General features: G+C 47.1%; 4 protein-coding genes across 4 annotated transcripts in view; 1 reads left to right on the top strand and 3 right to left on the bottom strand.

Moving 5' to 3' along the window:
- Positions 1 to 633, top strand: part of LAESUDRAFT_732245 (uncharacterized protein) — a 3,964-nt gene extending 3,331 nt beyond the window's left edge. Inside the window, exon 7 of the mRNA XM_040910205.1 lies at positions 48 to 633. Within this exon, the coding sequence (XP_040758258.1) occupies positions 48 to 148 (101 nt within the window). The 3' untranslated portion in view covers positions 149 to 633. The remainder of the gene's footprint in view (positions 1 to 47) is intronic.
- Positions 634 to 1,175: 542 nt separating this feature from the next.
- Positions 1,176 to 1,627, bottom strand: LAESUDRAFT_718118 (uncharacterized protein; the record flags this gene model as incomplete). The annotated part of the gene is made up of 2 exons (XM_040907397.1): positions 1,176 to 1,447; positions 1,522 to 1,627. 2 exons carry the CDS (start codon positions 1,625 to 1,627, stop codon positions 1,176 to 1,178), a joined length of 378 nt encoding a protein of 125 aa, XP_040758257.1.
- A 285-nt stretch (positions 1,628 to 1,912) lies between these two features.
- Positions 1,913 to 5,001, bottom strand: LAESUDRAFT_764583 (GMC oxidoreductase; the record flags this gene model as incomplete). Its single annotated transcript, XM_040913466.1, has 24 exons — positions 1,913 to 1,941; positions 1,992 to 2,018; positions 2,071 to 2,143; positions 2,200 to 2,264; positions 2,331 to 2,363; positions 2,415 to 2,462; positions 2,527 to 2,592; positions 2,643 to 2,709; positions 2,762 to 2,835; positions 2,886 to 3,127; positions 3,183 to 3,451; positions 3,507 to 3,525; positions 3,576 to 3,754; positions 3,806 to 3,874; positions 3,925 to 3,936; positions 3,990 to 4,028; positions 4,078 to 4,201; positions 4,255 to 4,324; positions 4,376 to 4,449; positions 4,512 to 4,555; positions 4,619 to 4,680; positions 4,735 to 4,834; positions 4,891 to 4,898; positions 4,947 to 5,001. The coding sequence occupies 24 exons, from the start codon at positions 4,999 to 5,001 to the stop codon at positions 1,913 to 1,915; spliced, it is 1,848 nt and encodes a 615-aa protein (XP_040758256.1).
- Positions 5,002 to 7,937: 2,936 nt separating this feature from the next.
- On the bottom strand, positions 7,938 to 9,055 carry LAESUDRAFT_666021 (uncharacterized protein; the record flags this gene model as incomplete). Its single annotated transcript, XM_040905222.1, has 7 exons — positions 7,938 to 8,137; positions 8,190 to 8,277; positions 8,325 to 8,384; positions 8,439 to 8,540; positions 8,610 to 8,692; positions 8,745 to 8,942; positions 9,001 to 9,055. Coding segments are annotated over 7 exons (786 nt in total), but the record flags the coding sequence as incomplete, so codon positions are not given.
- Positions 9,056 to 11,574: the final 2,519 nt, after the last annotated feature.

Here is an 11,574-nt window from a genome sequence, read left to right as displayed (position 1 = left end):
CGAGCCTGTGAGTGAGGGTGGGGCCCCAAAGACGCGGGTTAGTGAAGCGGGGGTGCCCGTGGTGGGGGTGCAGCGTGCGGGGTCGGATCCTGGCGAGATGGCGCGTGTGGGATTGGGGATTGGGGTTCCGGAGAGGGGGTCGCGGTGATGGTGCTGGTATATATATACGTGTTTTTGGATTGAAATTGAAGGGCGGATAGTGTCGGGTTTTTGTGGTTGTGGTTCGGTACAATGTCGACCTCGATCTCGGTTTCTCGTCGGTTTTCTTGCTCGATACTACTACATTTGGACTGTTGTGCTATAGCTAGCTACTACACTTGGCATTCGCATACCGTACATACATACCGTAGACATGTTTATCCCCCTCCTCCCTAGCTTTGCGTTCGATGTGTTGTTATCCTTTGCACATGGACATGGTGGCTCACTTGCTTAGCGTTACGTTGGTGGTTTGCAAAGAAACGGATTTTTTTCGGGGGTCTGTGAGGCGGCTGAGGCTAAAATATACGGACTGGAATTTGGAGTGTTAGGAGGGCTAGTCACTGATTTCAGTACCGTTACACGAGTCAATACACGTTACATAGAACGTCGTTGAAGGCGAACTCGTTCGTCCGATACAATTGCAATAGTTTCGCGTGTCAAGTTTGTCACTGCTACTTCAATAGTGCGACGGACGCGGTGCGGCTGTGTTACGTTACTATTCTTCGTGCCATCGGGCCGATTGTGAGACGTTCATGAGGCATCTCTTTATGCAGTAATCCTGCCAATGTCCAAGGATCCGGCCATGCTTCCATCAGATGTATTGCTCTAATGATCGTGCTCGCATCAGACCATCAATATATATAGCATCACTGGAGATATTTAAACGATGCACCGTGATTCATCGGCACAGGCGGGTCCTTGAGTAAGACAGCCGTACCGGGACACCCGCTGCTCGCTCGCTAGCTTGCATTCAAAGCTCTTGGCGGTCCCATTTGATCATGTTGCACCAGGCATAAAACATTTCCAGCGGCGTAGGGGCATTGAACTTGCCAAGAGAAAAAGGTGCTCCATAACGAGCTATGGTATGATGCTCTATGGTTGTTACTTTAGGATTATCGGCAGCCATCTCACTGGGGGCTCTAAATGACAGCGTCATCGCTTTGATGCGCGCCTGCTTTTCTAGCAGGCTCGGCCGCTCAGGCTGGCGGCGACTGCTGGACGACCTCCTTGGGGGGACGTCTCGAGATCGCGACGGTCTGAGCATAAGGGATGGGCTCAATCATGTGGTCGGATTTGTTCTTGTTAAAGCACTCGAAACGTTGGTGAAGTGCCGGTCGTCCAGTGCGGATCTCAAATCCCGATCTCGGCTTTCCAGAGCCAAACGACGCCCACCAGGCCACACAATAATCGGCATCTCGGCATCGAGCGGCGCTGTCCGGAAACAAACGCCACACCGCCGAATCTGAACCTAGACTCCACTGTCTCGTCGCAGTTTACTCTACGTTCAGTCCATTCAGGATAAAATATCAATTGGCGACATACGGCGTGGCCATCTCCTGCCTTTTCCTTTGAGGACCTGCCGTTGCTTTTGCGAACTGGTGTCTTCCAAGGCCTGCCGTAGTACGAACACAAATGCGAGAAAGGCCATGATATGCGATGCCACTTGCTGCTTATGGCACACTGCGCCATCCGTTTTAAGTATGTTTACGGATATCCCAGGTGCGATGTTCGAGATAGCCAGGTTTTAATTGTGCAACTCTTTCTTTAACCGTTCTTGTTTCGGTCACTGCCGACGCAAAGGGTACTCGTAGTGACAAACACTCATTTGTATAGATCCTCGGAGATACTACTGTACACGAGCTCAAACTGACCAATGGACAAAGCATATAGCACGGGATGACCAGCAGAATGATGATAGGTATTTGTGCATGAGTTAAATTTGGCCCTTGATGATATCGGCAGCTGTTCGATCTTCGTCAACCAAGTTCATAAAATGGACAATCAAACCTTACCTTGTTCTGCTAAAGCATAGGCCAAGGCTGCGTGGACGTCCAGTCAACACCAACGACGCATGTTTATGCGAGATCTTACCTTGCGTGTGACTCCCGATGTGTAGCGGTACCACTGATATATCAACCACTCGGATATTCGTGGTATGGTATACCTTGAGATTCCACGGACCGTCAGTCACAAGATAAGGCCGGTATGCTTCATGCATACCTTCAGCTTCGAGTCTACCACCCCACCATCGGCGAGTGGTAACATGGAGCAGGAGCCAACGGTGTCTGTCGTAAGATAGCATGAGACAGGACCGTTCCGAAGCTATAGTACCGTTCAGTGGTAACACTTACGATTAATCGAGTCAACGATGCCGCGAAGCCACTCTACCCCATATGGTCAGCGTCGCGAAATTGATAGTTGACAAAATAATATACCAGCAATCTGGTCGTCATTCTCAACCTTTTTCCCAGGGACAACTTCCTCTATATTGAATTAGCAAGCGCGAAGACAATCTGTCATGGCAGTTCACAGTATCGGCTAGTGCACTCTTCAGCGGCTCAGTTTGCGCGAGCTTCCGAACAAATTTGACGAGCTCGACCATCGTCAGCAGATCTAGCAGGCATGATTAACATTTAATGATACACTCATACCAGAAGACGCACCATACGATTCCTCAAGAACATGGGGATCAATACGAGGGTAGGCCAACGGATCTTTGCAATCGATATGCTGGACGAGAAACAATTCTAGTACCATACGCTAGAGCAAAGAAGAAACGAACTATGGTTCCACGCGAGAATGGGTTGTTCAGCGCAAAGCACAATGTCACATGTTTCTTATCGACAGCCAAAGTCGCTGAAGTAAGGTTTAGGATTTGACTAGATTGATGATGAAGCATAACGTACGCGGAAGAGCTATAGGGCCCGGAGCAAGCATCACCTCGAGACTGGGAACCTTTTGCTTCAAGTGTTTGAGCTGCAACTCGTACTGCTTCTGAAGGCCGCTTGGGTATGCTTTGGCTTCAATGTTCTTGACAATTGTTTCGGCCAATTTATCTTGAATCTTGGCTCCTTCGGAGGAGATCGCGCTCAAAGGTAAGAAGGTCAAGCTGGCTGTGTTGCAGTTCAGCAGACCCTTCCCCTCAGGGCTAGCCATCAAGCATTAGCCACATAAATTTAGATCGACTGAACACGGAGACGCACTACAAGGCGGCGTGCTTCGCAGCCTCATCTGGAAAAAAGAGGGGATCCAATGTGTTTACTTCATGTCCGTCAATCTCGCGTTTCCCAACTTCTGTAGATGCGTGAAGCCCATTAGCAATGGTCTGGATAAGATCAAAGCCCCTACCGTAGATGAGCCCACTCCACAAATGTTCTTGCACGTTCGCACCAACGCTGGGCAGATTCAACTTGACGTCGACTCCTACCTTCTCTAGAACGGCACGATCTCCGATACCCGAGAGCTCCAAGATCTATGAAAGGTAAAGCCATTTTGCCAGTAATTCACGGAAAATATCAATATCGTACCTGCGGCGACGCAATGGCACTTTTGTAGGTAGTCAGCCTACATATGTAGACATTCGACGAAACACATACCCAGCAGATAGGCACATCTCTCGGTTAGGTAAGGCTTTGTGGGAGGTATTGCCATGGAGAAAATGAACCGCGGTCGCTGTCACAGTACCATCCACGTTCGCTTTGGTCTCAATGCGCGTAACGTGTGCTGAAACTATGACTGTCAAATTGTTCCTAGACGACACCGGTTGATAGTACATCTACCAATTGCCATGAGATATGCAGTATCGTATAGCTGAGGACACACATACATTAGCGGAGTAGGCACGGAAATGAGTCTTCGGGTCTACAGTCGTGGCCGTGGCGGATGTACCGCTTGTCTGAATGAAAAAGTGAGATACGGACAAAACTATACAGAAGAAAAACGTACATATCCAGAAGACTGGAAAGTGTCAAGCATTAGAACCAGATCGACGAGAAATTTGACCCACTTACGAAGTCTAGGACACGAGCAACGCCGTTCTTCGTCATTGCCTATGATAAATTAGTGGTAAGTCATAGATGATCAGAGCTCGATGCTTACTGCCAGAAATGGTCTCTCGACACCAGAAATCACAGGAGGAAAGGAGACCTCAACAGCACCGGAGTTGCCTCGGTGCTCCATCTCGAACGACAAAACATCCAGATCATGGTTTGGCTTCGTGAACCTATGACGCACTATCTCAAGGATACGAATAGTAAAGAGGTCAATTGTACTTACTTCTCGGATTTCTTAGAATACTTCTCGAACCTCTCCCAGTTCCAGCCCTCGTTACCAAGCTCATTGAATGCTTACGTTGAAATATCAGACATTGTGATTATCTTGGCGGCAAACAATTCACCTTCTAAGTACTCTCGGGCAGGTTTGTTCCACACCAAGAAATTGATTGCTGAGCTTCCGCCTAGACCCTTCCCACTACACGATGAATCATGATTAGCGACGCCCTCTATTGGTCCGGCAAACGAATTCAAACGCACCGAGGCCATACATATTCACGATTGTTTGAATGCGCTTGAGGAACCTGGAAACAGTGAAAAAAAAAATCAATGATCCTGAATGAATAGTCGCGTCGATTCGGTGCTACCGTCTTATATGCCCAATCATACTTGGGATTATTCAATTGAGCCATCCTCTGCATCGGAAGCACTGCGACAAACCAGTGAGTGCATGCAATCGATCCCTTACGAAAATGTGGTGCACGATTTACTTGATCGTCTAGGTTTGCATTCCCTGCCTCCAGTACGAGGACAGATACAGAGGGGTCTTCCGAGAGCCGATTCACCAATGCGAGGCCTGCAGTCTGATATATCTCCGTGAGGCACGATCTGAAACATGATTCAAGGGAGCAACACTGACTCCGCCACCTGTGACATTGTCAATGAGAGAAATGAGGCTCGACGGGGACTACTTACCGACTATGATATAGTCAAACGCCTTTCCCGAAACCTGGAAAATGTCGGTAGTCATGTGGAAATGAAGACGGCTTGCTCTGTATGTGTACGTGTCTGTGTGTGTGTGCACGTGTAGAAATCCTCGCAAGTCTTGAGAGTGACCGACGAGGAACAGAAGCTATATAGCATCCTATAAAAGCCCATCAACACGAAAGGCTCCATGTAATGTATGTGCCGCTCTACAGATGCTGCTCCAATCTCCGGTTCTATCGCTCATCGCATATGAAATTTGCATGCTTCTTGATATCTGAAGCATGGACAATATCAGGAGAGCCGTCGCCGCGAGTTGCGAACCAGTTGCTTCCATCTCGAAGCAGTTGAATGGCATCTCCGAGTCTTCCATTCATTCTTGCTTCGTTGCTTCCTCATATTTCCCATTCGAGGTGACATAGTCTCTGAGTTCTGCTAGTCTCCTGGCATCAACAGCAATTTTAAGCTTCTCGGCTCCCTCCAACTTCAAGCTTCGAAGCCTTGACATTCTGTGAGACAACCTTAAGTTGCTGGGAGACTAGAGGTCATAATTCTATTGGCACAGTATATCAGACCTTTGACCTTCGATGGTCCTGCATCACTGACCGAGAGGACCCCCCAAAGGTAGACAGAAAGCAGAAAAAGCAAGCCTATGATCATTTGCTTTAGCCTTAACGTACCGGCACTCTGACTTTGAGGATATATGATGGAGGTCAGTAAGACAGCAATCGCAAATGAAACTCTGGCCATTGCTGCACCTCCTGCAGGTCGGACACTTACATCTGCATAAGCACCTTGGCCTTGGCTCGTGCCAGTTCGGTGCCTGTCATACAAGGTGGTGTAAGGTTGTGAAGTGTGTTTGGCAAAGCAGATCAGAGTCTAAGGTTGTAGGCGCCGGGAGTATCATATCGATATCGATAACATGCGGAAGCCTGTTGCTGGTGGCTAAATAGCTATTAATATTTCTGTACCTGTCTGGAAACTGATCAGATCGAAGCGCATGGGCTGAGCGCTGAGCGCTGAGCTGAGTGTCGGAGATTCGATCTCTTCTGATTTCAAACACTGGGCACACGCTAGGCCATAAGCTTGTGGCATGATGGCGGAATTCAGAAGAGACTCGATACTTAGGAAATGCAGATCTAGACTCGAGAAGCGGCGGCAGCGGCAGATGAGTCCCTTGTTCCGTTCAAGTTGGATGCCGTGTTGCGTGACACTGTAACTCGTGTGTGTCGGCGCTGCATCCATGGCACGCCTGGTCCAAATAACCTGCGAAGATGTTTGCATGCGAGACACAGCGGAGACTGGATGAGTTATGCTCTAGTAGGAAAGGTATGTACAAAGCTCCGGACACGTACTAGAACGGTAGGGTGAATATTTTTCAATTCATAACAGTATATGTACAACGGTTCACAAGCAGCAGTACAGTAGGTAAGGCTCCAACTATTTATACTATTTACACTCCTGAGGTGTAAATATATAGTATATAGTAAACAGTTATCTATATGTCATATAAACAGTTTATATAAAGTTTATATAGTTTTTTTGGTCCCATCTTTTGATGGAGTTTTACTCAACTGTGAGCAGCCTCTGTGATTGTTGAGGCCTTTAAGGACCTGTTTGCATCAGCAAGCACATGACAGTGAGCAGAAAACAAGCATTCAATGTCAACACTTGCACTAGAAATGACCAGAAAATCTTATGTCATACAAGAAATGACAAGAAACTCATGTTCATGAGCCTATATGATGATAAACTGTCAGTGGTGACTGCTGTTAAACACTATAACTTTCAATTGGCTCACTGTTGTGCTGTCAAATCTAGCAATTGTGCACTCAATAGCCCTATATCATCATAAAACTATTTATACTATATATATACATCTATTTACTATGTACAGGCCCAACTGTAAATAAACAGATATAGTAAACAGTTAAAACTATGTAACATAGTAAATAGATAGAAATGTTGGAGCCTTAACAGTAGGCGGGTGTCACGAGTGAACACGGGACGTAGGGATGATAGCTCTCATGTAGCGAAAAGGTTGGAACAGAGACAGACATCCCCTTCAATGGACGACGGGCGCAACTGATGGTTACAGGAATGCGGGTGCGAATTCGGCCTCGCGCAAGTCGCAAGCGGGACAGTCAGTCTTGCAACAAATAAAGCGATCACAGCGGTGATCATGGATAGTCGTATAAAATACAGACAGGACGGCTACACGAGAGAGAATACTAGTAGCGCACGAACGAACACCACGGCGGCACGAGGACAGTGACGAAAAAGAGGACCAACAGGCGGAGACGACTCATGGCTGGTCAGCAGGAGCTGGCACAAGCACGAAGACGAGGGCACACGTCCAGCCACAGGCATGGGGAAACACAACAGGGTGGATGCTTGTGTATGGACAGGCTGTCCGTTAGTGTGTTGCAATCTGAACGATTGGGTCATTCGGAATATCGCCAAATACCGGAAATCACCCAGAGGCCATTTCGACCAGGAAAGAAGTCGCTCTGACGAGCAAGGGACTACGTTATCCTCTGCAACGTCATGACAAAACATGGTCTCGAAGCGAGATGCAGATGGAATTTGAGATCACGCAATCTACGGAGTCGTTTATTCATATGGTTCTCGACTATTAGACTCTCTGTCCATCCGACTCCATTGCAAGCTACAGCACGCAGCAAGACCGACACCACATTTGACCACAATACATACAGATATATAGTTCACATTCAAGATAACGCGTATATACATAAACAATCTCCGGCGGTGCAGCCTAGCGGCAGCCTGACCCTGAGTTACTCTGTTGCGATCACCTTAGACTTCCTGTTAGCTCCCTCGTCACTCTGCGGAAATGCTTTGAGCACCATTCAAGTACTTCGAACTCACACTTACGATTCTGTAGCTCTTGGTCTGAGCCAGATCGACCATTGCGACATTGTCCAAAAAGGTATCCTGAGCAACGCTAGCCTGGATTTGATTTCATTCGCTGCTGTCACGCCAGATAGCAGGGGACATTGATGAATTGGGATTAGAAGCCTGGTTCCGGAGAGACACCCGATTGTTAAGAAGGGCCAGCAATGAGTTGCTGTACATCTTCGAGAGCAGGAGCGCAGGCACAATATGATAGAAATTATGCTTGAACTGGAGGAACAGAGAAAGCTCAATGATGGCGATGATAGCTGACATTGTGATAAGCTGAAATGTTCACGTTGCCAATCGTGGAACACACACCAGTAGCCATACCAGTTTCAATCACAAGTTGGATGAGTTTATTTATAACAATGTCCGTGCTTTTATATCCTGTCCGCTTTCGTGAAAGCTGAGGGAGATTAGACGGTGTGTCAGACATGTGAAATAGACACATACATGGTATACCATCGAACATGCAATTATGACATCGCAAGTGGAAGTTCCTGCCAGCCAAACCTGCAGATAAAAACTTGTTCAGTCTGCTCTCATTCATGAGTGGCCTTCGCATACTGTGCAGCTCCTGAGAGTATTGATCTGTGTACCGGGAACATTTGAATAGACCTTGGAGAGGATTCCTTCAGCAAATGCCCCTCCACATTGCATCAAGGCAACCTGGGATGCTGTCTTCAGATCAAAGTATCGTGGCACCAGAGGTGTGATGCTGTAGTCCATGGGACTTACCAACAGGATCAAAATGCTCAACGCTTTGGATTGTCCGAGGATGTATATGTGCCACGCATAGAAGCACTGAATACAGACGCTGCCTGCATCGGCATGTAAGCGGATGATTCCAGACGGACCAAAGCCGGTGTGTACTTATTCCAATGAAGATCGGAACATCCAACCACAGATAATTGAGCGTGTACAGGCCTTCCAGGCTTCCCCAATTCAGCGCCAGTTGTTGGAACGAGTCGTGGGTGAGGAGTATCGTCCGCACAGTTTCTAGAGCAAATAAACCATAGACGAGACATTTTATGGCGACATGATCTCTAAATGACACTTGATGATATGTGTCTGTGAATTCCAATTAGAATGACGGCCTCTAGCATGATCTGATCATCAACGACCGTACAAACTTGCATGACTAGCACACCATACAACACCCAATTGAATTGGTACGCCAACAGCTAGAATCTCAATGATGTCAGGGATCTCTTGCATTGACACAGCACACCGTCCCACTAACCAGCGGTCCTGAGCTGCGTGCTTCCATTGAGTTTACAAGCGCAGCACATGAATAGTCAGTAGACTCACAGTTCTGCAACATGTGGGATGCTCAGACAGTCTGCCATGGCTGGTCGACAGGACTCTGCATGCAGATTCGTCGTGCTTATAAAAGTAGCGAATGGACAAGATCTTTAAGATAAAAATGCCAGTGCATCATGCATCATGCTGGCACACAGCAGCTGTCCGCAGCGCTCGTTCTGAAACTTCTAGAACACATGACGCTGTGAAGATGGAGTCAGAGGTAGAGCCACTGCACTCGGAACAGCAACCTTGTTGTTCTGATAGTAGAATGCAGACGTCTTCCACATCAGAGGGCTCAGTGGTCTGATCGAAACTATCAAAAGAAGCATACCAGAAGTTCCACGCTATGCGCCAAATCCATTGGTCTCGTACCCAGACCTTCGAGGTTTATCTGTCTGGGTCCGAGACCAAAATTTGTTCTTCAATCGGTCTGCCATTCAATCTTCGACTTTTCCAATCAGCAGCGGCTTTAGAGCAACATTCAATTCCTTGACGTAATTTTCCGTCCCATTTATCACTTTGTGTCATGTTCGCGGAACTGTCAGCGCGAAGGTCAGCTCGGATCTTCCTAGGCCTGGAGGAAGAGTGGCAGCCTGATCATCATCCTAATTGTTTGCGCAAGCTGCATGCACCCGATTACCAACTCTCACACCGTGAAGACGAGAACAGTCCATCCGCCTGTTGTGGATTGGAAATCATGAACTTTGAGTGCCAGAGAGCCAACGCCTTGCGTGATATCCCCCATGCAGACTTCTTTGAGGGAAGGAACATCACTGGGTTTGCTTCAAACCCATCTGTCAGACGCGCATCGCCTTGATGGGCATGTCTTAGAGGTTAGTGGATACGCATGATCTGCGCAACCATCGGATGACCATGGCATATCTACAAGTGGTTGCTGCGGTGCTGCCCTGTGACTCTGAGTTTGATATGACTACAGCGCCAGAGCAAAATGAGTCCCTGCGACCCTCGCCTGTACCATACAGGAGCTATGGCAGTCTTGACCCGCATATTCTGCTATATCATACATGGGAAATGAGTGTAATGATGGACGACGAGTATAAAGGAATAACGACTCGTCAGCCACCGACATGTCATACAAGATGCGGTTGACGCCTTTCGGAGATGAAATCGCTTTGTAACTCTGAAAGCGCGTCCTACATATGACGGTAGCCAATGCCTTGGGCGCAAACGCCGCCGACGCTAGCCATATTCAAGCCATCTGTTCGATCCCTGTAGTTATTATTATCATGTCCCTTGTCTATGGGTGCCTCCTCGGCCATCTCCTGTTGATAGCAGTCTACATAAAATGCCATGTGTTTCAGGAAAGATTGGAAGAAGAGAGCAGGTAGTGTCCTTTGGTCGTTCAGGCTGTTCGGATGTCTCAAATTTATGATTTTTCAGGAACAGGTGCGTAAATTCACGGCAGATGCATGGTCGACCATCTAATGTTCATGTTCAATCTGTTTCAACTCTGAGTGTCCTTCTCACATTCGTCTGATGTCCAGAGCCATCCAGAGATGACCATTTCCGTCCATGACACCGGGGGCATGAGCTCATGATTCCGCCGGGAACATTTTGGACACATCACGATCACAGTCACAATGTAACTCTAATGTTACTGATGTAAACATCACAGAATAATTTGAATTATTTCGAGTGGGCTCATAGTGGAATAATAGTGATATTATTCAGAAAGACACCAGAATGAGACAACAGTTTTGCTCCGGCCAGCATTCATATAATATGTTGGTATCATTTTGAAAGGATCTTAAGGGTACATTACAAATGTGATCAATGTGATGTTACGATGAGTACCAGATGCTTTCCATCATGTGCCGGCTGGAATCATCTTGAACGCATCAGAGATGTCCTAATATGGTTAGCACATTACTATATATAGTAATAACAATTATGTGATCACAATGAACTCATTGGGAACATCTTGAAGACATCATGGCCACTCACAGGTATCATTTGAGATTTTCTCCCAAGAAACATTTAGGATGCTATCGCAATAATGCTTGAATGCTGTCATCTGCAGCATTGGGGTCTCATTCCTGCATCTTTATGAATGCTATCAAAATTGTGCCGCAATGTTGATGCCTTAAACATTTTAAAACATTCAAAATGATTTCAAAATGTATGCACTCAAAACATTGCATAATTATTTGGACTGTTATTACAATGTGTCCAAAATGTTTCGGGCGGAATCATGGGCCCATGCCCCCGGTGTGATGCATCTGCCATCAACGCAGGACGCCTATGCAAGTTCTCGCGAAATTCTCCGGACTCTCTCAAATGAGCTTGAAGTGCTCTTCACAACACAAAAATGCAGCTCGCAGCACCCGTGCCAAAGTCTCAGTCTTGGGTGCATGACACTACACTATCTATCATTCCA

This window comes from Laetiporus sulphureus (genome assembly GCF_001632365.1).
Source record: "Laetiporus sulphureus 93-53 unplaced genomic scaffold LAESUscaffold_80, whole genome shotgun sequence".
NCBI lineage: Eukaryota > Fungi > Basidiomycota > Agaricomycetes > Polyporales > Laetiporaceae > Laetiporus > Laetiporus sulphureus.
This window is presented reverse-complemented; position numbering and strand designations above follow the sequence as displayed.